Here is a 26,235-nt window from a genome sequence, read left to right as displayed (position 1 = left end):
CAGAAGAGGAAGCCATCCAGTTGTACCACACCCTGAGAGCGGTATGTTATAGAGGTGGATTCAGACTCACAAAATGGATTAGCAATAGCAGCAGTACTATCAGCTATTCCAGAAGAAGAGAGGGCAACGGAAGTTAAAAATCTGGACCTGGAGCAGGATATGCTTCCTCTAGAGAGAGCGTTGGGAGTCCAATGGTGTATTCAGTCTGACAGCTTCAGATTCAAGATCATAATGCCAGACAAGGCTCCTACTCGGAGGAACATCCTTTCTATTGTGGGCTCCGTCTACGACCCATTGGGTATCTTGTCACCAGTTATGCTTCAAGTTAAGAAGATTCTGCAAGAGCTTTGCAGGCGGAAGGTTGGATGGGATGTCATCATACCTGAAGACTTGGCTCATAAGTGGCTCGAGTGGAAGACCCAGCTCCACCAGCTGGAGAACATAAGTGTTCCAAGATGTTGTAAACCTGTAGGATTTGGACAGTCAGTATACAACCAGCTGCAACATTTTGCTGATGCCAGTGAAGAAGGCTATGGCACAGTTAGCTACTTGCTACAGAAGAATAACAGTAACGAAGTTCATTGTGCATTCATGTTAGGGAAAGCAAGAGTGGCCCCACTTAAGTCGGTAACGGTTCCACGTATGGAACTTACTGCAGCAGCCATGGCAGCACGCATGGAAAATGTTCTAACATCAGAGCTGCAACTTCCACTCCAACCATCTGTGTTTTGGTCAGATAGTACCACGGTACTGAAATACATCAACAACCAAACTAGTAGGTTCCGCACATTTGTTGCTAATCGTGTGGATGTCATCCTGAAGTGCTCCAATCCTCAGCAATGGAGGTATATCAACACCTCATTGAATCCCGCTGACTGCGCATCCAGAGGACTCAAGGCAGAAAGCTTCATTCACCACCATGTATGGTTACAGGGGCCGGGCTTTCTTGTTAAACACATGGACGAATGGCCAGAGTGTGTGCATACTATTGGAGATCTGACTACAGAAGACCCAGAGGTGAAGAGTACACTGATTTGTGCTCACACTGTTAAGGAACGTAAAGATGTATTGCAAGAATTCCTGCAGTACTTCTCATCCTGGTTTCGACTAAAAACGGCAGTTGCGTGGATGCTTAAAGTTAAGAGTATTCTACTGCAACTGTGTCGCAAAAGAAAAGAGTTAATTGCTGTGAAATCTCAATCTGAAGTTGAAAAGGAAATGAGAGGTTTCAAGGAAAGCCTGTTTCAAGCAAACCACAAGAAACATACTATAGAGAACCTTGCAAAAGCTGAAGAAGCAATTGTTCGCTTTTGTCAAGCAAGGGCACTTTCCGAAGAGATCACTGCACTTTCTAAAGGTCAGGGAGTGAAAAGGACTAGTTCTCTTTTCAAACTGAATCCAGTACTTGAACAAGGCATTCTCAGAGTTGGAGGACGACTTAGGAAAGCTGCACTACCGGAAGAGTCAAGGCGCCCAGCAATCTTAAGTAAGGATCTACACGTCACAAAGCTTATCCTCAAAGAAATTCATGAGAACTTGGCGCATTGTGGTCGTAATCATGTAATCTCAAAGCTGAGAACAAAATATTGGGTTCCTGGTGCCAACACTGCAGTAAGACAGATACTCTCCAAGTGTATTGTCTGCCGACGTGCGCATGGAGTTGTAGGAAAGCAACAAATGGCAGACCTTCCTCAAGACAGAGTTCTGCCAGATGACCCACCATTTTCTAACTGTGGCGTGGACTACTTTGGTCCGTTTGAGATTAAACGTGGACGAAGTGTGGTGAAGAAGTATGGTGTCATTTTCACCTGCTTAACCACTCGTGCGATACACTTGGAAATGGCAGCCTCACTGGATACGGATTCCTTTATTCACGCCCTTCGTCGCTTTATTGCTAGACGAGGCCAAGTAAAGATCCTTCGTTCTGATAATGGAACGAATTTCATCGGTGCAGAGCGTGAACTTAAAAGAGCCATTAATGAATGGAATGTGTCCAAGATTGAAGACCACCTTCAACAACAAGGCATTCAATGGATGTTCAATCCTCCCACAGGATCCCACCATGGCGGCGTCTGGGAGAGATTAATAAAGTCGGTGAAGAAAATCTTAAATGTCACGCTACAACTGCAGACACTGGATGAGGAGGGCCTACACACACTTCTGTGTGAGGCGGAAGCTATTATTAATAGTCGGCCAATAACTAAGTTGTCCAGTGATCCAAACGATTTGGAGGTACTCACTCCTAATCACCTCTTGCTTCTGAAAACTAAACCATCTCTTCCTCCTGGACTGTTCGATAAACAAGATATCTACGCAAGAAGGAGATGGAAGCAAGTACAACATATGTCAGAAATATTCTGGAAACGTTGGACACGAGAATATTTGCCACTACTTCAGGAAAGGCAAAAATGGAACCGTCCGTCTCGCAACTTTGCAGTTGGAGACATTGTGCTTATTGTTGATGACACAGCTCCACGCAATTCTTGGGTTACAGGGAAGATAATCCAAACCATCTCTGACAAGACAGGAATGGTGCGTCAAGTGAAAATCAAAACCAAGACAAGCATGTTGGACAGACCCATAACGAAGATTTGTCTTTTACAGGAAGCGGACTGAAGCAGTCATTCATATAGAGACTGAGAAGTTTGTTTTAATTTGTTTTTGTTGAATGGCATTTGAGTACTTTGGCTCCACAAGTTTAAGTTGGTAATTGTGTGATAAGGGTCACAATTAGGGGCCGGAATGTGGAGGCCAAGTTAATGTGAAGTAATATTCAGTTATTGTTAAAACATTTTGTTTAATATGTAATTTAATAAGTGAATTTATTTAAGTTTAGGAAGAATTATTAGTACTGCATGTAGCTAATTTTGTAATGTTTTGTTGTCAATGAGTGTTTTATTTTAAGTTGTATGTTTATAGTTTAAGTGTCCATTTCGCAATTTATGCAAATGAGGTGTGGACGCTGTAGCGTTAACAAGAAAGAAAGGCGCTGCTAGTTTATCTACAGAGCCACACGGTTTTTCAACCGTAGTTGTTTGTGAAGGTTAGATAAGATACAACTGCTCTTGTAAAGGATATCTCACAAAACTGTGGAATAAATTTTTGTTTTGCATCCTTATTTCGGAGCGCTGTGGAAGTTTTTATTTTCCTCTACAAACACGCGAGTGGATATAGCAAAGAAACCTTGTGGCATCACAACGTCACCAGAGCAGGACAATATGATGTGCAGCGTTACCGTTACGCCGCGCATAAAGCCTGGGGTGGCTTCCTCTATGGGTGAACAAAAAAACCTGTAAAAATGAATATGAATATTTTTGCAAAGCACTGTTCTTTTTTTGTCTTGTACGTTAATAAAAAGCTGCTGCGTCCTGTCATGTCGTGGTTTTTCTGTCAGCCGTTCTGACAGCCGTGGTCGACTGTTTATGATATTTTGCCTTCCTGGCTAAATATGATTGTTCAACTGGACGGTTCGGGTTCCAGTTCACTGCTGCATCAAATCAATAACTTTCATTTGGTAAAACATTGTGTAAATATGTTTTGTATTTTTTTCCTCTGGTGACATTTAATATCTCATTAATATGGAAACATGTATCATTTGGAATAGTTTAATAAGATTTTGTTGCGTGGGTAATCTGAAAAAGGTTGGGTTTCATTTAACCTCCCAAATGACTTAAATAATTTCCAATATGTTAATTGTTGAATTCAACTGAATTAGTTCGAGAACAATTTAAGGTTTGTAAATTAGGTCGGGTTGTTATTCTGAAGCCAACACAAGTTTATATTGTTATTTTGAGATACTAAAGTTGAATCGTATATCAAGACCTCCTGATCAAAACCTGTGTCACAGTTTTAATGTGCCTGAATAAATACATAAAAGTTATGGTTTCCCATCAATTGTTCAATGCTTTTACCAAGTGATGCAAAAACTGAATTTTCTACCAAAACACATATTGAAACCAGTAAAAAAAAATAAAAAAAAATATGGCAGGCACTTTGTGCTCATAATATCTCCTGATATCAGCTGTCATTTCTGACAATACTACGGTAAAAACATTTGGTCACTGTTTTGACATGTCGCTGTGCTTCTTGGATAAAAGTGCTACTCTGTGGACAAAATCAGTTGAAATAGGCAAGCAGTTTTGGTACATAATTAAGAACTTGAAGATACTGAACAGCAACTAGCCACCCCAACTTGGACGAGGGAAAAGACAACAGATTTGATGGTGAACTTTTCAAATTCAAAGACACTCTTCAAAAACAATACTACTCTTCATCACAAACTAAAATTTTTATGCCACTGTTTATTCTGGCAGTGCTTTTATCTGATGAGGCCACAAGAATGACAAGTGACAAATGCATTTAATAAGCTGCTATATTTAATAACACTTTCCATTGTTATCATTGTACAACTTTACACTTTTTTTCTTTTTTACAAACTCGAGGGTACACACATCCGTTATGTAGTGTGTGAAGACATCACGGCACATCTGAGGAATGTAGTCTTTGCAGGAGTCCATGGCACCTTTTTTTTTTCTTTTTTACACAGTATTTACAAACTGCAACGTCTACTGCCTGAACATGGCAAAACAGACCTGTTTTAGGTTTAAGGAGTCTCTCTTTTTAAAATGCCCAGTTACCAGAATACTAGAAAAAGCACCACAAGCTTATTGTTGTCTTTCTAGGAAACAAAACAATATCTCCTCAGTAAGTTACAGTTCTTTTAAAAAGGTAATGCTGCAGAATTATGTTGGCGGTCAGGTCCCCAAACAATTTAAAGGAATAGTTTGACATCCTTGTGCAGAGGTTTTTTGAAGTTTTTGTCAGCAGAAGTTCCCGTCCAAAAAATAATAATAAAGCGGCGACATCGCAGTTAGTTTGTAGAAAAGTCCTGAGGCTATCTAATGAGATGAAAATTTTAGCGATTCTAGAACATTATGTGGCTGAGAAATTGGCGACAAATCTAAATGTCTCTTATAACCGCAGAACGTTTCATACAGAGTTGGTTTGAGAAATCTACAAAAACTTCACCCCCAGAAGAAAGGAGACCATCTCTTCAAACACTTCACCTGCGCTATCCTGTGACAGTATGATGCAAAAATTTGACGACACAAATTCAAGTAAGCTTTAGTACGTTAACAGGACTAAAATCTGTACAAGCGTAAAATGTCATCAGTACCTTAAGTTAGTTGGCAGGTTTATAAAAAGTCAACTGGCTGGACGAGCTGTGGGCCACAAGGGGACAATCAATGTTAGTGAAATGGGAGCAGTGCGACAGCATGAAAGGGCTATCGTACATAGACAAAATTTTCAAGAAACTCGGAAATTTTTAAATTAATCTCTGAAAAAAAATTCAAGAAAAATACATTTTTATTTGTAGTTTTGTTGACTTTTGAAACTCAAATTTCTAATTTCTTTAATCGAAAATTTAAGAGATTAACCTCTATATTTCCAAAATGTTTGCCAGAAATTTGCCACTCTCCTGTTTTGTCTATCAATAAATGCCCTAATGTGCTATGGTGCAAGCAGGAAGTGTAACAAGTGTTACTATACGGTAACAAGAAATTCTATAGCGATAACACCTTGGCCGGGTGAGCACCTCTAAAGAGTCCACCGCTAAATCTGGAAAACCTGAAGACCCTGTCAGGTGCCAACCTCAGACATGAAACAATTCATTTATCCAGTTCAACTGAAGCTTCTCGCCATTCTCACGTCTCTCTCAGTTTGTAGTTTTCTTGCTAGGAGAGAAAAATACAATTCAAAACAATCAACACCGACAAGGCACATATGGCATCTCTCAGTATATTTCTGACAAATAAGAGGATAAAGTAATTGATGTATTGTGAAAAAATTAAGAAATTACAGCTGAGCAGAGAGGATCAAGAATAATTAGTGAAACGGCACTGGACAAAGAAGTAGAGATAAAAATATGGCTAAGTGCAGAAACTGCTTGCATATTCATCTGAAAAGTTTCTCTCTTCTTTTTTTTTCTTTTAAGTGTTTCTAAATGCCACCTGCATTCGGGAAGATGTACAAGAAAGTACATGGCGGTGATTCTTCACAACTCACAGAGCACAAAATTGGAAAACCTACACAAGAAAAACTGAAAGTGCAGGCGCGAATGCAAAACAAAAACAAAAAAAACAAACATTGTTGCTGTTCAGTCGATGGCTTTGGCAGTGAGGGGTTCCGTCTCTGAAGAGTCTTCCTGTGGAAACACGACGTAGCACAGCTTCTGGCCCATGTATGTCACTCTTTCTGCAAGGCAAACGGAACAGGTCAGCTGATGGCAATGTCTGCAAACAGGAAGAAATATTTAGAAAAGTATTGTATCGCATATCATTGATGTTTTAATAGGAATTCTGTTTTATCATTGACATGATAAATTTCAATTATGGATGTTAAATTAAAAACAAAAAACAAACAGTATGATCAGATATGTTTTTCTCTTTTTCTTCCACAAGAGAATCAGTAAATATCAGTAAATTCCAGAATATGATTCGTTACTGTGTGCAGTTCAGGTTACACTTAAAGTAAGTGGCGTAAATTTTAGCTCCAAAAGTCAAAAATGTGGGAGAAAAAAAAGTTTACATAAGAAATTTTCCAGAAAGAACTTGGAAATTTTTGACTTTTGAAATTCTAGAAAATTTCTGAGGTTAATCTCAAAATTTCAGTTTTTTTTTAGCAGAAATGTACTCCTTTTTGTTCTTATCTACAATGGCTGATCAGGAATTGATACTTTTTACTGATGTATCTGCTGTTTTTATACTTCTGCAAGATGTGATTTCCTGTTACAGATGTTTCCAGACAATGTGCAGAAGCTTTCGCAGCTGTCTACAAAAATAGAGACAAGTGTGTAAACTTAATCTGTCTTAAAGAGTTACCATATACAGAACGTATTTTCTTGTACCTGCTTGAGCTGTTGAATTATCAGTGTGACGACACGCCTATGATTAGTGAATAAATATTAAAGTGCTCCAAGCCCCCGATGCAGTTGGCCTGTTGGAGTTAGCTCGTCTGATGCAGCTACGTCTGACATGTGTTTCTCCTTTTGCAAAAGACAAGTTTTTGTGTCCTTAGTACAGTTTAAACTTTACCCAGCAGTATATAAATCCACTTGGGCTTTTCTTTCCAATGAACTCCCACAAAGTAAACTGGGACGCCGGTCAGCATGATGACCATCCCCAGGCCGCACACCACCGGCTCAGAGTACAGACTGCAGAACAGCAACAGGGCCCAGAAAATCAGGTAGGTGATGGGAACCAACAGGTTCACCTGCACACAACAAAAACAGGCAGAAATATTCATATTCATGCTTCAACATACACATGTGACATGTACTAGACATTTTTTCTCTTAATATTCCAAGAAAATACATGAAAGTTTACATTCTCCCCCACACTTAACATGTAGCTGTATATACCAGTCACTAGGTGGCAGCAAAGAATTAAGTGTGTCCATCAGAAAGATGTGGCAAGATGACAGCTGATGTTAAGATTATCCCAATAATTAATTAATCACATGATAAATCTAAATGAGCCCAATAATTTCCATTTGTGTGACTGATTGGTAGAAAGAGAGACAGACTAAATAAAAAGTGTGAAAAAAAAACTCCAGTCTCAACATACCTGTTTTTTGAAGGCCACTTTCGTTTGCCAATATTTCATAATTAATTTTATTTGTTAATTTAGTTTATTTATTTTGAATATTTCCAGTTCCTGTGTTAAATATTTGTCTAAAATGTTAAAGTTTATCCATCTTTGAGAGAGTGCACTTGTATGATTATCCCATTACTATTAAAAGACTTGAAAACTGTCTCAATATGACAATATCATCATTCATCATGATCATTTCTGGGAATATTTATTGTCCAGCAAAATTTGTCATGTTGACAGGCCTACCTGGTGTACATACAAAGTGCTTGACTAATTTAATGGACGTTCATGACCTAATGGACACCGGCTGAGGTTCTGGTAAAATGGTCCCGTTAACATCAGGGAAGCTGTACCTTAATGGGTCTGGCCAGGTTGGGCCTCTTCTTGCGCAGGTAGAGCAGGCCAGCAATGGTCACCCCATAGGACAGGAAGTTGATGAAGGACACGTAGTTGATCAGGTTGTGCGTCTCTCCGATACACAAGATGAGTACCGTGGCGATACACTGGAAGACATGCAGGTAGGTTTAAACAGAAGGAAGATGTTAAACTAAAATGACAGGCACTTTAGTGGTTTATTACAATTTCTACAGTTTTGGGTATTAGGAATAAAAGCTGAACAGCACGTACACAGACAAGCAGGGCGGGGATCGGTGTGCAGTTTTTCAGATGGATCATGGCCAGCAGGTACGGCAGGTGACCCTCTCTGGCTCCAGAGAAACACAATCTGAAAGGAAAAATCCATTGTACACAGTTTTATTTTTCCTTCTCTGACATATTTGAAACAAAACATTTAGCAGTGGTTGCAAAGAAGGACATTTTAAAAGACGCACAAGGCTGTACCTGGAGGAGGTGAATAAATAGCCGTTGATGCCTCCGAACGTGGACAGCGCCACTGAGATGGGCATCACCCAGGAAAATATGCCCAGCAGCTTTTCCCCAAACGTCTGAAACAGGAAAACAGATTATTGGGCAATGTTGCAACGTTTAAACATCTTCCAAAGACAGTTTAACTCACAGAAGAATGGAAATGTCTACTAAAAGTCTACTGAAATGACAAGAAGTTATTACACAATTTGCTAAACCTCAAATATCTTTATTGGAGTGAAGTGAAAAGTGGTTCGATGCATCTCTACTTTGAAGAATGTAAACACATTTAGATTTTTACTTGTGAAGAAACTACTGAAAATAATTTTCTCTCCATTTCACAATGAGGAAATACTTTGTATGGTTTGACAAAACACACAGAAGTAATCAGTGACTGCTCACCACTGCTACAGCGTTGGAGGCGAGCAACTCCTCTGGAGTCATGGAGGTGAAGTAGGCAATGTTGGTCATGGTGTACACCAGGGTCACCAGTGGGATGGAGATGTAGATGGCAAGAGGCAGGTTCCTGATGGTACAAAAAAAAAACAATTATTCAACTGGACCAAAGAAGCTGAGACGCGCTCCCTGTCGTATCGGTGCCATCGTACTTGCGTGGTTCCACGACTTCCTCCGTAACGTAGTTAAGGAAGTTCCAGCCACTGTAAGCGAAGGAAGCCTGCAGGAAGGCCAGAGCTATCTGTCCAAATGATGGGTCCTGGCTGAATTCAAAGGCCACGCTGGGCCGCAGGGCGTCGTAGTGACCTGCACAGACACGGGAGGAGGACGGGCCAAGAAAAGGTAGAAATTAACACCTGAAAAAGGTAATGGTTGGATCATGAATAGCAGAAGAAAAATCTAAAATTGTAAACTAATTTTCCTGCTGTTAAGTTTGATCGTCTGATAGACTTACAGAATACCTGGACAGCAGAGAAAGAATGCTGAGATGTCAGTCACTCATATTTGTGAGTTTATGTTTACAAGGGCTGAAACTAGCAATTATTTTAGTGATAGATTATTCTATTAATCATTCTGACAATCAGATAAAAAAAAGTACATATACTGCAAATCTTTTTATTTTAGTCTTTTTTACACAATGTTAGAAATACACTAAAATTCAAGTAAGCATAAACCTCAATTCATTTTTTAAATAAAAACACAAACAAAAGACTAAAAAATACTTCTAACTTCAACACATGAAAAGGTCAGCCCTTTCAGTTTGACTTAACATCAAAAACAGTGATCTGAATTTGAACCAGGTGAAGCTAAATGTCCACTTGAGGAATTTTGGGCAAACAAATGCTTTTTTTATCTTAAATAAAAAGTGTATAAATCTTTTTGTACACTTTTGGAAGTGTGTTGTTTGTGAGTCTGAATACTCTAGTTAACGACCAATCCGTTATTAAATTGGGTGATGCAATTGGGTAAAGTCATCCATTACTATTAATTGTATCAGTTGCAGTGTTTACCTCTAAAGATCTGGACGAGTCCAACCACGATGATGAGCACTAGAGCCAGAAGTTTTCCTACAGTGAAAATATCCTGAATCCTCGTCGCCCAGCGGACACTGGAGCAATTCACCCAGGTCAGGAACACTGTATACACACAGGCACACACACACACACACCCACCCGCACGCACGCACGCACACACGCACGCACACACACGCACGCACACACACACACACAAGTCTATATTTATACAGACATCTCATACAGCATAGCAAAAATTCTTCATAGATACAAACAAAACTGAAAATCTGATGAGGACAGAAACCTAACAAATCAATGTACATAATAAACACTAAAACGATTCATTAGTGCCTGCTAGCCAAGCTTTTATTACTGTCTTTAAAAAAAAAGGTAAGCACATGATTTTCTGGGTTAACTAAATTACAAACTGAACGTTTCCTGATTTTGCTTTTCAGTGTCTAATCCATAAGCCTGCCTTAATCAGTCAAAATGACCTCATTTAATAAACCCACAACCTTTTTTTCACCCACATGGAGTCGTCATTGTGTTGGAGCGCAGACACATTTGTAATTGGTCATTTATTTCTTCTTGTAAAGAAATCTGTTACTGTTGGAAAACCTGTTTCAAATTAAGAGTTCTCACATTTGTGGAAAGATAAAGAAGCCTCTCTCTCTAATGTTAGTCTGGATACAAACCTTATTTTTTTAAAAAGGTTTCGCAACCAGGAAGTTACCAGTTACAGCCCTTCAACAACAATCGAGAAGATTTTAGATCATGTCGATGAAACTATTGTTTTGGGGTTTTTTCTTTAATGACTGGGGGCAGCTGATTAGCCCCCCAAATAACACATGAACTATGACCCCAAATCCTAGTGGGGAAAAGGAGATGCATTGGATGCTCATCACACTGTCTCTTTAGTAAATCTTAACAGATGGCGATCACATCCCCGACTCCCTGCCCCGACTTTCTAACCAAACGGCCAGACAAGGATTTTAAAAAGAGCGGCAAAAGCAAATGAAGTGGATCAGCAGTGCTTGCTAATGACTGATGGTGGCATCCAGCACATGCTACTATGGAATATCATCTCTGCTTCTCTGCTGCCTGGATGTCAAGCTGTTAGCATGTCAGACTGTCATACAATAACTGAAGAAAAGTTGCAAATTTCCTCCAGCATAAAATACTAAGATTACTCTTATAGTTGGAGTCATGCAAAACCCTTTACTCAAAATGAGAGAAAACACATCATTAAATGAAACGCTGTAATTACCCACTCTAAACATACACCAACACATCTACAGCTGTGCTGTCTTGCTCTGGGAGTTGCCTCCAGCCTGGAACGCTTTGAGCATGCAGCACCAACATCGAGTTAATCAGCTCTTCAAAGTGGTTTGACTCCTGGAACAACAACAAGATCCAAACAACGTGAAGGAATACAGCAGACACGTCAGGGGAAAAGCTGTGGACCAGTTTAAAGCCGGGTTAAGTAAACTGTTTGCAGAAACGTTGGCTGGTTTTTCTTGGGTGAAACCCACAATGGTGCCACAGCTGCATTTTTCCTTAAGACTGCAGAACCATTTCTGCTGAAACTGACAGACTTTCCAATAAGATGATTTTTTTTCTTTTTTACCATTAAGCACTGTTACAAAAAAAAACAGACCAAGCACGCATATAAAAACCCATTAAAAGCACATTAAAGTTTGTAGTTTAAATGTGACGAAATGTCAGTCTTTCCACTTCCCATGTGTGCTAAGTAAATCTTCATTTGTCATCCCTTTTACTAAGTTTCTGAATGATTAAATCCTTATTTTGGTAAAACAAAAGCCCTAAAACCTATTATTTCTTCGTTACGCTAACTTCCCACCGTACCTCACTTTCAGACTACTAACACAGTGACTTGCATGGGAAACAATAGTGTGTGTACCGGCACATACAGACGGCAGGTCATCCATCACTAGAACAAGGTTTTCCCTCCCACCACAGAACACTTCTTCCGCTGGTACACTCACACTCACACTCACACACACACACACACACACACACACACACACACACACACACACACACACACACACACACACACACACACACACACACACACACACACACACACACACGTGAATTGTTGGCAGGAGGTTTTGGTGGCACCGAGCAGAGCTTTTTTTTTTTTTCTTCTCCACAGCACTGCTGAGTTTTATAGTCAGTTACTCTCTGGGTGTTACATGCGTTTCTGTTCCTGTGTTCCCTCCGCCGTCTCCCCCAAATTTCCTCTGTTTTAACCCTGACAGGAAGGAGGTGCCAGCGGCTTTGAATGTGACAGTGCAGGTAAATATGTGTGCCGCCATCAGGGGCTTCCATTGAAGGCCGCTCCAGCACTTGAATACTAAACAAATTACTGCTTTTAGCCTTAATGGATTCAGATCCAAAGTCTGTGCAGATTTATCAGGGAGGGGGACCGTGGGGTGTGGGGGGCTTCAACCTCAGGAACACCCCCTTCTGGTTCAGGATGTGGTCACTGGAGTCACTGAATTGGTAATGACTCCCACCAAGTTCCTCCAACATCAGAAAGCAGTCAGAGTTAGCTACATAACTGGGGATGGGTGATCAATTGGCTTTATAGATTAATAAAATTTTGGATGTTTGAAGTTGGAAAATCTGGATTTTTTTCCATACGTACCAAGTCTATTCCAATTACCATCTATGACCATTATTAGGAATCAACTTAAAATGTATATGATGAACTGATATGATGTGTTTTAAAGTGCCTTGAGACAATATTTGTTGTGAATTGCAGCTATATAAATAAATCAAATCCTTCTGTTATGATCTCCACTCTTTTGGCTCTGAAAGTTCGACACACTGAGCGGTGAGAATGATTGCTCTCCTCATTTTAAATAAATGTAAAAAAAAAAAAAAAAAGAAAGAAAAAGCACAGGCCCATAAATCAGATGATGTATGTCTTAATTTTAAAGCTCAAAAGGTAAAAAAAAAAAAAAGTCTTCAAAATGTATTTTATATTCGATGATTATGTTTGTTTGGTTTTTCTCATTCAGTTTTCTGATATTTTACATGTTTGTAATGATTTAAATAATTGCCAACGTGTTGATACTTTGGGTTATATTTGTGTGTGCTGCTATTCCTGCTCTGTAAAAGACTATTTTTTTACTCCCCTTTAACATTTATAGGGTGTGACAGGTCACATATGTATCCAGAAAAAAAACCAAAACATGGGTTTTGTAGTTCAAGTGCTTTGCGCTATATTTCTAAAAATCATAAACAGTACCAAATACCAAATTTCTGTTCTACAATCACTAAGGCCAAAATGACAGAACAGATATTGCAGAGTTTATATGGAAACCGCTTCATTCTGATGACCAACAAAGATCCTCCAGTCAAACAGTAAATGACTTTAACGCAGCATCTAATAAAGAGTCCAGAACATTCTGGGGAGTTTAGAAAGATTGCCAACACTAAATTGAAATCACTGGTCACAAACTACATGAGCACATGATTTCTGAGGACAGGTCAACATCCATCACATGTCTAACGATAAAACTGCACTGAAGTGACAAAAGTGCATTTTATTTTGAGGATTTCCTTTTTATTGTTTTGTTTCTGCCAGTGAGAAAGTTCACAAACTCCAAGAAACATTGTTCCTCCTCTAAAAAATAGCTTCAGGGATTTTAGAGGAGATTAGGATAATTAATGGTATATGGGAAATAATTGGCTTATTATGGAGAAGAGGAGTTGCTGAAGAGACAGAAAGCTGAGTAGGTACAAACCCAAGTGCGGGCTTGGAGACGGACTGTCCGGCACAGCTCACCTACAGGAAATGACTACTTAACAGATTTTCCCTGCTAATGTTCAGTCTATGGATAACAGCATGGATTATTTACGGGTACAGGTCCACACTTGGCAGTGAGCTCCCTCAGCAGTAGTCAACATGGACATCCTGTCTGGACTGCCGCTATGCAGCCTGTTACGTAAAAAGCTGCAATGCACTGTGTAGTTTGACATTCAGTTCTCAGGACATGCATAAACTTTTTCAGCAATTTGATTTAACGTCACTTTTCTATTCAATCAGGCCACAGATTCCAGTCTTTTTTTCTCTCCATGTTCATTGGGAACCTTGGCGAGCCATGAGCTGACACCTGTGTATCACCGTTGACATGTACTGAGCACCGCAGACCTTGAACATCCAGATCAATATTGTTAAAATGACTCTAATCTCCATGCGTTCCTATTTTTACAGCTTCTATCTATGAGTTCCAGGTAGAATGTCGGTATTGTTACAACATGGCGACGCATGTTGTAACAATACCGATGCAATGGAGTATCTCTTACAAACATCATTTTAAAGATGGAGTATTATATATTTTCCAAGTACTTTGTATCATTTTATAGTACAATAAAGTAATTATATTACCTCCAATTGTTATAAAAATGCTGCATATATCAAATATGACTTAAAAAATGTTTACTCTTCGAATTTAATACCTTGAAATTGGGTCTGTGTCTCTTCAAAAAAAAACTTGTGCTCTTTCTGAAACTCCGCCTTCAGTAAGTCACCGCAACGCATCTCCTCTATTAACCCTTTAACAAGGTTTTTACCAGCGTTGCGCTGAAAAAGAGTCCTGACATTGAGCTCAGCAGATGTGCCGTTCCACCAGGTGTTTGCTAAGTGCTGCTGGCTAGTCTGAAGGAGCTGAGGTGGGAGGGGTCTTCTGTTGCTTGCAAACTGCAGCTCCTCATTAGAACTGTGCCTCGAAGGCGGGACTAGGTCCACCCGGGCATTTTTGCAAAGCTGAATGGTTACCAGGAGAGATTCAAGGATTTCTCAAACATGCATGAAAGAAAGAGTCAAAGCAACAATTCAGGTATGTTTTTGAAGAGGGAGTAACTTTCTAACATGAAAAAACTCTGTCTTACATATTACAGACTGACTACTTTCCATAACCAAACAGCACTTTTCACATTGATTTTAGACACTCTTGCATGTGTCTCTTCTAAAATTAGTTTCCCAATGAATGTTTCCACCACACCTTGCGAGGACCGGCCACATTGAAAAGCAAAGTCAGTCATAACTGGGTGGAGTCTGAGTTGCTCCCGATTTCTCAGTGGGATATCCGACTTTCATTGATTTTTCTGACTGGGAAAAAAGAATTTCTAGGTTTCGAGTACAACTGGATCGCAGCATAACTCATCAAGATTAATGAGAAAACTGATGCTAAAATAAGAAATAATTAACTGTGACAAAGTTTTTCACTGGTTTTAGCAAAGCTCACCTAAAAATAACCAATCAAAATAAGAACCAGCAGAACCTAGAGCACCTCACCAAGTTACAGAGGAAGTGTCGTCACGTAAGTGAGATGAAGCTCTGTGTGTCTATTCTTAGTAGAACACTGCTAGCCCAAAACTGGACCTGTCTGGTTTTTACTCACTCACTCCAGGGTGACTTGCGTCTCCTTTGCAGTATGCTCTGCATGAGAGGAAGGAGGGGGAACATAAATATCTGGGCTTGCTGACATTCATAAATTACGCTGACCTCAGACCAGTCAGACACTCAGCTTTACAAAGAGGTGAAAATAAATCCCACAAGCATTTATCTCAGTCTGTCTGCTTAACAGTATGAACTCTTAAAGGAAGTGAGGCTGATCGCAGACAGAAAAATAACGTCTCTGGTACTTCAGCACTGACGAGTGACGCTATGAGGATGTGGAAAGTAGTAAACAGCCAATGGAAGCCAACGACATCCTTCCCGAAACACAGTCAGCCAATAGGATTCCGTCTCAATAATGTGCAAGGTGTCCGGCCCATTTCCTGTTTGCGTTTGACTCAGCCACAGGAGCATCAAACAATACACAATAGTGTGAACATAGCCACTCATTAGCGGCGTCCACAAAGCCTGGCACCATTATGTAATCTGACACTGCCACTGACACACACTTGCACAAAATAAACCAATCAGTCCAACCAAAGTCTGACATACACACACATACATACATACATACATACATACATACATACATACATACATACATACATACATACACACACACACACACACACACACACACACATACATACATATTTTGAAATTGGGCCTGTGTCTCTTCAAAAAAAACTTGTGCTCTTTCTGAAACTCCGCCTTCAGTAAGTCAACGCAACGCATACACACACACACATATTATATATTTATATAAATATATATATATATATATATATATATATATATATATATATATATATATATATATATATATATATATATATATATATTTATATAAATATATACTGTCCATGTTACACCTGGTCTGACCGGACAGCAGTTGTAGCACACTGTTGCCTAAAATAGCAGCGCTTCATCACTGGGCTCTGAAAACGCTAAGCTCAGCTTGACATGTGGATACACTCTCCTGCAGATACCCATCCCACTACCTTCCATCTCCCCCCTCAATGTCCCTTTACTCCATCCGGATCAGACAAGACCTGACAGGCTGTCCTGCTGATCCGATACATGTACAGTATGCTTTTGCCATAAGCCATTTCCAGTCTTGCATTTCAAGCAAAGGTGCTGACATACACTGATGAAATTAGAGGCTATAAATGGAGCAGAACATTTTGAATGGGATTTTCGAATGACAATGAACAGCCTCAGGCGACATCCTGGGGTCCTGATGCCATCGAACAATGATACACAAATAACTGGTAGCAAACGAAGACTTTGTCATTAAAATATTTTCTTTGGTTACAGTCAGAACTTGAAGAGCTTTACATGAGATTGTTTAATGGTCGATCTAACTCCTGGCTCCTCTGAGAAGATACGTTGTCTACATATGATGCTTGTGTGAAAGAATGTCTGCCCTTTTGATTACGTCACTGGGAGTTACTCTGGTTCATGAAGTCATCTGACCTGACTGTCTGAGCAACAGAGGGTCTGTAGTTAAGATATTTTGAAGCATGGTGGCACAAGGAAAATAAAAAAAGACACTATGCCGGCTACTCCACAGCAACACTGGACAGTTCAAACTCCCAATAACCTTCGATTCAACACTATCCACATTTTCGACTCGCTATGCTTATCACTCTACTGATCAAGACGGACTTGGACTTGTACGCCTTTAAAAAAATTCGGATGGTAAACTTTGAGCCACAGCAATTTAATTTTTAATTTCTCACAAAACAACAACAAAAAAAACCCTGTGCTTTCATTCAGTTAGCTTGGTGCTTTCTTTCGCCAAGCTAACCAACAAGCTACAACCTTTTTACCTATAGGTAAAGGAGATCAGGTAAAGGAGATCAGTGCTTAGTCACACTGACTAAGCAAAGCATTTCTAGAGTCACATTCATCCAGTCGCAATCAAAAATGTTCATGTTATGAGACAACATTACAGGTAGCAAAGTGGGGCTCAGAAGAAACACATGAAGGAAGGAGGAAGCTTAACTTTTCCAATGATTTCGAGATGAAAGGTGATGTGACAGACTGGTTTATATTATAATTTTAGAAATAATTCAGTGCATCTTACTTATGCCCCAGTACCAAAACCAGGCCTCAAACAGAAGGACTTCTGCCAGAGGTTGAAATTTGCACGATACCTCTCTGTTTCAACAGTCTTAGTTTGCCAGAAAAGAACAACATATTTGGTAAGGCGTCACAGACATGCTGGTTACAAACACCAGCATAGCAGCTGAAGGAACTGGGATGAGTAAACTGCACACAGACAGAAAATGTAAATCCTAGAAGGCTTTAGACTCACAGACACAGATGGTGGCAAGCAGTCTGGTGGCGATGAACGGAGGCAAGCAGTTCTGGAAGGCTGGCTGCAAGACGTAATTGGAGAAGGTGAGGGCAATGACCGCCAGCGTAGTTGGATACATGATGAGAACAGCACTCCATAACAACAGGAAGCTAGAAATAAAAGAACAAGCATGACTGCAACACGCTATTCAAAAAATACAAAACATCCTTTTTTAAAATTCATGACAACTCACAAGCTATTTTGTGCTGGCAGCTATTTTTGCTGTTCAAGCTCTAAGCGAGTTACAGAGGTAAAAATTTAGTTTCTCTACATTGTTGGTACAAAAACTGTTTTTGCAGCCAAAACAGTGTCATCCCATTAGCTGCGTTTCCAATGACAGTATAATTGCAATTTGGCATTTCAAAAATAAATTAGCTTAATGGAGACAGGATTTTTTTTAAATAGCTCACTTTTTGACTCTAAAACAAGGAGCTTTATTGGCTATATCAAAATATCACAAAACTGCAAAGTACCTTTTTCCACACAAGTCACATGATCTGAAAGGCCTCAAAGGAGTCTACTTTGTTTCCCAACGATGGTCCTCAAGCCACTGCCAGGGTGTTTCCCTGCTTCAGCTCAACTGATTTAAATTGATGACTGATTACCAGGATTTTACTGAACACCAATCCTCTGACTCAGGCTTGTTAAAAGCTGAAAAATATGTAAAAAATGCAAGTATGCTTTCAGGACCAATCTGCACTTAGAGAAGTCAAAACATTGAAGTTGCTGTTGTTTTCCTGACACCATTTTTTTCAAAGCCAGGCTACACCAGAAAGTTTGAAATACTTGTTGGGCAACAATGTTGCGAATACACAATCTTTCAGGAAAAAGCAGAAGTCAAGGCTCTTTAGAAGAGTGTGTCCTACAAGATCAAATTTCCTTAAACATCATCCCTGGAAAAAGAATAGCATAGGTAGCTCGAGTGACCTGCACATTTAATATAACTTTTACATTATTGAGATGAAACACATGTCATAATTCTACATCAGAAGAAGCATGATGCAGTAAGTCCAGTAGTAAACGATGGCAGGATCAAGCAGCGTTCCACTTTTTCCTGCTTTAATTTTTCTGAATTCCAGTTTAGCTATATTTATTGAATTGAGCATGAACTGCTGTAGAAACATTGATTTTGTCCAGTTTTAAAAAGTAATATATCAGAAGAATATCTTATTTTTTGAAACTTAAGGAAAAATACTGGGATACATAGACTTTACATCTCTCAGAGTTTATCATTTTGCATTCTTCTGAAGGCTCAAGTACTAATTTTTCAATAGTTTGTGCCCTCAATATTTTGAGGTTGCAAAGCCGTGTTGAATGATCAATGCAGAGTTTGACAAATCTATTATAACTCAACGTTGTGATGCCATAATGATTAATACTTTTATACCATTGAAAAGGTACTTTTGTCTTCCCTGCATCATATTTTCTATCTCAGAGAGCAAAATACTTGAGTGAAAAATAAAAACTTGGAAAATCTAGACCCTCGACTGGAGTATTGCTTTTACGCGAAAAGCAACACTCCAGGGAAGCCCAAAGTGGATCCTGGAGGACTGGCATCTCTCCCTGGTTTAATGCACCTGGATCCAATGAAACACTGACATGCTGAAAAGGTTGTTACTACCACCAGGGAGAGAACTAAGACGTGCAGGATGCCGGCCCTTTACTCCATCCGGATCAGACAAAGTCCAGGCCCGACTTTGGACCCCCCGGTCTTCAGTTTCCTAAACTAAACCCATCAAAGGCTGAGATGCAGCATTTACAAAAAGATGCAAGTTGCCAATACGTTCTACTTACCCTACAAGCCCTCCAAAGATCTCAGTCACATACGAATAGTCTCCTCCAGACTTTGGGATTGTGACACCGAGTTCAGCGTAGCACAACGACCCAAGAGCGCAGATCCCTCCTCCGCAAACCCAGACGATGAGCGACAGTCCCACCGAGCCTGCATGCTCCAGCACTCCTTTAGGCGAGATGAAGATCCCCGAGCCAATGATGTTCCCTTCATGGATAGAGTTAACAATGTTAGTTGTTGTTTTTATAATTCAGTAGAAGTCAGGTAGTGAGCTAATTCACAACTCGTTGATTGTGATGCCAGAAACCAAGAGATTTTAAGCTGTTGTAGTCGCAATAGAATATGTTTCCAATGTTGTTTCCTTTAAAAAAAAACTAAGAAGTTCTGTGATATGCAGAAAAAACTTAAAGGGGCAGTATTATGTTAGACTGTATCTATTGTACATTTGTTGCCAACCAGATGTAAAGTTTCCTCATTATTCCACACTCAGCCATCAGTGGTATGATTAAGTAGAAGGGAAACAGGGAATGACTCAACTCGTCCACAGAGTAGTAGGCCACAAGATCACAGAACAGGGTCAATAGTAGTTGAGTTGCCAAGTATGTAGAGGTCGCAAACTTTCTGTGTAGAGGAGATTACGGTCTAGAGCCGTTTTTAAACAGCTGGGCTCGGCTGCTTAGCTCTAATGATAGGAACTCTTAGTGTTTCAGTAAACCAAATCGTTTTGGTCACTTTTATGCTCCCAACCTTGTGGGAACAGTTTGAGGATGACGCCGTTAGTTCCAATATGAACGCGTTGCAGCTTTGTTTTGGCTCTGTGCTGAGTCTACATTTGCTGTGCTCAGCATCTAAGCCTTTACTCTGCAGTTTAGACACCTCTTCTATTTTAAATGTCAGAAACTATAAGAATGCGAGTCAACAAATGCTGTGTTCCACTTCCCTGTCATAGCAAAAAAGAAAAGTGGAACTTCCCACCAAGTCCAACTCCGGCTACCTTTAATTGACAGGCAACGTGATTCTACTGAAGAGAACGGGTTCGAACTGTGATGATCTTTGGACACTGCGTCTTTTACAATTTCCTGCAATGGAGACGCTGATGAACAAAAACAAAGAGCTCTCTTGTTTGAGTTTGTACTTGTGGCTGTAAATAATCCATCTTGCTATCTGTGTTTGCAAATGAGCTTTAGGAGAGAGCAGTGCTGTTGTCGTTGCTATTAGGTCAACTCTGAGCTGGAGTCTGAGCTCCACTGACCCCCACACAAGACAAACCAAGGGCTCCCTCACTTGACCAACATGTTATGAGTTCAACTGTAGCTTGGCTTGTATGACATCATCAGTCTCTCCAAAAGATAAAACACGAAACAAAAGAAAACTACTTCATGCTACAAAGTAACAAAACAAACGACAGCTGTCCAAACAAGTGGTGTTTTTGCACTGGCCTCCTTGTTTTCCCCCTTCCTTGGGGTAAGTTTGGGCCTAAAAAGTGTGACTCTGCTGAGGGTAAACATTGCGGCTGTTGAAGCCAAGTGAGGCGTGCTGTTGCTCTGAATGCTCCCTAATGAAGCAGAGCAAGAGAGGAGGACCAGGATGTGCATTTGTCATTGTCTCCTCACTTGATGGAGGAGACCGCGTTGAGATGCAGAGCTGTTACATAAAGCCTTTGTCGCGTTTGTTATGTCAGGAAGTTCAGCATCTAAGCTGAATGCAGGAATCAGGGGGTCTGTCGATGTCTACCTGTATCTCAGTTGTAAAATTATTTCAATAATTACAGTTCAGATACATGACTTCACGAGAATCTTTTCTCGATGGAGAAAAACTGAATCGTTTCTGTGAAAGCAGTGCTGGGTTTTGTCCCGTCTCTGTGGTTCTCATTTGGCTTCTTTGAAAATTTACCACCACTGTTGTATACAAAGCTGAACTGTTAGGAGAGATCTGAAATACCCTTTCAATAGCAATACGGCTGAAGTGATTAATTGGAATAATTGTGATTAATTGTTGATTCATTGTCAACTAATTTAGTAAAGGATTGATTGTTTAGAGTATACGGACTCAAAAAAGGCAGACCTTTTTGAGTTGGCCTAACAACACACTCAGAGCAGTGATTAAGCCAAGACTGCACACAAAAAATATGTATACATTTTAAATTTAAGATCAAAACAAAATCTTCTTTGACAGTAAATATGTACTAACCAGAAGTCTTCATGTGGGCTAGTTATAGCTGTGCCTGGTTCAAATTCTGTAAAATTTTTTTATATCAAGTACCTTTTGCTATCCAATTATTAAATGGTTAACCCAAAAAATGAACAGATAAGCCCAACTCACGTTAAATAGTGCAGAAAGAACTGAGTTTTTCATATGTTGATGTTAAAAAATGATTGTCAACTTTACTTAAAATGGATAATATGCAACTGAAACATATATGTCACCCTTTGATCCAGTGTACCAGATTATAGCGAAGGTTATCCTCCAATCTGTCCTCCAGGGTAAAATCACTTCTGAGCAATTTTATAAAAACGCTGCGCATCATCCTGATTATGGTACATGGTTGAGGTAGTATTATGCTGTGGGGATACTATTTTTTCCCAGCAGGTCAGAATTACAGAGCAATTATTGTAATCATCCTCTTTTACTCTGACGCCCCCAAATAAACCCCAGTGCTGCCAAGTGGCTTTAGAAGTCACCTAACAAGTGTTCAAAATTTGTGATGCGCAAATATGGAAATTTGGACCGATGTTGATTGGCCCAAATTTCAACAGATACAAATGTTGGTTGTTGACATCGGCTCAGATTTATTTATATATTATTGATTTATAATACTGATATGTTTAAAAATGAACAATATCAGCCAATGCCGATGTTAGTGCTGTTATATAAATCATTCCTACACACAAGCTTCATACAATTCAGTGGATCCTCTGAATATGGACACACTTTAATATGAATTCTTCCAAATAAGAGTCTTGAATAAATGCCCAAATTTTCCTTTAAATACAAATGTCCGGGATGGGAGCGGCACATACAAAAAGGTTATTTGTCCTCCAGCAAAACTTGTACAAAAATATACAAAAAACCCCAAATGATTAAGTTTGAATACTTTATCAGTGCACTGTCGTTAGCTGACTAATTGTTCCATCTGTGTGTGAACTTTTGCAGTAACTGATGTGAGGTGGTTCCACCCACTGTAGGACTGAAATGTGGATTTTTGTTTTGAAAAAAGAAAACTAGAAACAGGGGAAGTTAGAAGTATTTATGTATTCTTGATGGAGCAAGACGCAAGTTTCACCATTCACTGTCTCACAACTCAAATGTGAGAGCAGAGAAGATTTGGGCTGCAGAAAGTGAAAAAGCCGAGTAGGTTTCTGGTTTACATCACTACACCACCAAAAGAAAAAAAGGAACTGAAGGATTTTTAATTTATTTTGTTTTAATTCTTGTTTCAGTAAGAATTGATATTTTCATTGGGTGGTTTTGTCAAACAGCAGTATTACTAGTACTAATAGTACTACTGTTAGTAGTACTATTAATAGTAGTAGTACCATTCTAGACCAAGTCAGTACAACACATTTCAAGAATAATGCAGTCGGTTCATGAGTAGGTTGATGGTAGTGGGTGGCAATATGACTCAAGCAGCTCATGTTCACCCACTCTGCAGTGTTTTTAAAGAGAACATTCACTTTACTCTACTAAGATTACAATTCAGACCAAACAGCCATTCTGATGAAGGATTTTTTTTGGACAACTAAAAAAAAGGACAAACTACAATTCGCTTTAGATTGTATTCATCAACAGGAACCGTTCTGACTTAGGCTACGGAGAAAGCCAATCGATAACCCAGAGACCCAAAAGCCAATTGCACCACACACACCGGCCACTAAAATCCCGAGCAATGCATCTCTCATCTTTACAAGACTGCATCACTACTAAATAAGTATTCTTGTTGATCACAACTCTTCATGACTGAGAAAACAAAACTCAACTTCCACAATGTTGATCTGACACGATAGAGGCAAATTAGTTATTCTAATTATGTTGACAATTAATCGCATCTTTACAGAGTTTTATTTTAACCACTTTAGCCTTTTTTTTTGGAAACATTAGATTTTTAGATTTCTGCAACATAGTACTGCTAATGCAAACCTATATAGGCAATAAACACAGTGTTTTGTATTGATAAAAAACATGGCTATTCTATTTGAAAGTTTGTATGAACATTTATATTTATGTGAAATTATTACTATAAAAGTATGTAATCAAATGCACTACTTTAAATAAGTAAAATAGTCAATTTTCTTTTGTTGTAAAGGGATGTGTAAATTATTCTAGAGCTAAAAAAACGTTAAACGAGTTTTGCAGATTTGCCTCGTTAAAAGAGAGGGCTCCACTTTTTGAATTTTTAAATTTCTCGACTCAAAATAATATATATATATTTTTTTTCAGTTCTGGGCAATAAAAGCAAGATTTATATCACTTTTATTGAAGAGTATGTAGCCAAGTTGAATAAATTCATTAAAAGAATCAAAGCCTGCTGATGGATGTGGCCGTCACGTTGTGCTGGAGCCAGGATTTTCTGTTGCAAAATTTCAATTAGTTTGTTATACGTTTGTCCTGACCGAAAATGTTTAATATTTTTTGTTTATCTGCATCATCTCTACCTGTGCAGCAGGCTGGCAGATTTGTATTTTCTTGAATTGGAGTTGTGGGCCGCATAAAATCAGTTTGGCCACTGCATTAAAGTATATGCTGAGTTGATGCATTTATACACTAAAAAAACAGCAGTACTTAATTGCTTTGATGTACGCATTAGAAAATTATTTTTAAAAAATTTAGTGTTTTACTACCTGGTCAGCCAGTTGGTGCATCTCTGTCCCAAATGAAGCAGAAGTGATAGCATTTAGAACTGAAAAATGTTATTAAGGCATCTGAGTCCTCCCTCTGACCCCAGGCTAGTAACCAGCAGCTCAGTGGAGCTCGGGACATTAAACAGCAGAGCAATCTGTGTGTTTCAAAGCACCACTGTGTACGTGGGCCGCTTACTGTACATGTTAAATCGTCTGTGAGAGTGGCTGGTTTGTATATTACAGGGCGGACTGCTGCACAGCCTCGGTGCTCAAGTTGTCCCACAGAACCGAGCCTCCCAACTTCACCACACTGCCCGGCCACGTAAGCATCCTCACATTCAGACCCTCACGACTGATGCAACAGTTTCCACTAAAAAAAAAAACTACCTTTGTGCTCAGAGCCTGCCCCTTGCAGCTGGCGCGCGCTCAAACGACTTTTCCGTGAGATTGTTTATTCATTTTTACTCGGTTTCGCGTCCAAGTTTGAGGAAATGAGATCAATTTGAGCCGGAACACCCCGCTGTGAGTAACTTTTGGGCAGCTGAGCGTTGGGGGATGCCGTGTCATGACTGAGCCGGCGCCTCAAACACGTTTCTCCGTTTCCTTCCCCTCCACAACCTGGCAGCTCATCTTCCACTGCTGTCGCGCGCACTCACCGATGATAATAGCGCAGGCGCTCAGGAGTCCGATTTCCTTCTTCAGCGTGACTTTGTCATCACTTTTGACGTTTTCATCCTTCTTCCTTTTCTTTTTGTCATCCATCGCTCCCTCTCTGTCTTCCTCTTCCCCCTCGGTCCGGTTCAGATACTGTAGACTGAACCACGTTTTACGCTGCCGGCCGCACTTATAATATCGCGCAGATGACGGGGGAGGAGGAGGTGCGCATGCGTGACAGTCCCAAACATTGACTCAGGTAGGTTGATGGGAGAGGTGTGTCGAGATTCAGGGATGGAGCATCTGGACCTCGAACAAAAAGGACAATGTTTTTGTTTTTAGTTTGCCAGGCTATACTCATATATTGATGAGTATAGAATGATTTACACGTCCCTTTCCAGCAAACGCGTTCAAATGAAATGTAAGAGAATTTTATTAATCGATTAAAAATATTTTCAAACACACTAAAAAAAGAAAAAAAAGTATTTCAACTAGTTACAAGTAATTGAATGTTAAGTTAAGTTATTAAGTCGTCATGTTAAAGGAACTATAATAAATAGTTAAACTGAAATGAATTGTTACTACTCAAAGCAATTTCTTTAAATTGGAACATTTATTTTCTTTTTTCAGTATAGATGTTGAAGCTGTTTGCATGTGGATTTAGAGATGTGACGGAAAAACTTCAGGTTTCAAGAGCTCTGAAAATCTGAGCAGTACAGTGTAATTTTTTTGATACAAAGTTCTGCCTAGAGGTCACTTTTGACACCGTCAGCATAAGGAGTTCCAAACTGAAGCTCATCAGCTTACACAGAAACAGAAAGGAGCCTTCTGGAACAGGAACAGTGTGGAACAACTCTGAACCAAAGCACTGACAAGCACATTCCAAATTAGTGACAAATAATATTCACAAAAGCATTTTTACCCCTTAAAATGTTAAGCATTTTGCCACAACGTGATTACAAACTTTCCCAGCGACTCGTAGACAAACATGGTAAAATTCTGTGAGCGATTAAGAAAAAATGTGGGTCCACACAACAGGCTGCAGGATTCCACTGAAAGCGTAGCTGGTATGTCATGCCAATCGGTGGCACTGTAACACTGCCACCAAATAAAGCAGTTTTAAAATGATGATTTCATTTTTGAAAAGGAAAAAAAAAAGTTATCCAGCCA

The 26,235-nt window shown here is 39.5% G+C and overlaps 1 protein-coding gene across 1 annotated transcript; it reads right to left on the bottom strand.

Annotated features, from left to right (window-relative positions):
- Positions 1 to 4,354: 4,354 nt before the first annotated feature.
- Positions 4,355 to 25,297, bottom strand: slc7a10a (solute carrier family 7 member 10a). The gene is given in 12 exon segments (XM_055060037.1): positions 4,355 to 6,255; positions 7,095 to 7,272; positions 8,006 to 8,155; positions 8,280 to 8,376; positions 8,493 to 8,596; positions 8,919 to 9,042; positions 9,125 to 9,278; positions 9,983 to 10,108; positions 17,740 to 17,891; positions 19,576 to 19,780; positions 25,068 to 25,278; positions 25,280 to 25,297. Coding segments are annotated over 12 exon segments (1,617 nt in total). The 3' UTR covers positions 4,355 to 6,157.
- Between the last annotated feature and the right edge of the window lie 938 nt (positions 25,298 to 26,235).

Source organism: Poeciliopsis prolifica, unplaced genomic scaffold, assembly GCF_027474105.1.
Source record: "Poeciliopsis prolifica strain line A6 unplaced genomic scaffold, Auburn_PproV2 SCAFFOLD057, whole genome shotgun sequence".
Taxonomy (NCBI): Eukaryota; Metazoa; Chordata; class Actinopteri; order Cyprinodontiformes; family Poeciliidae; genus Poeciliopsis; species Poeciliopsis prolifica.
This window is presented reverse-complemented; position numbering and strand designations above follow the sequence as displayed.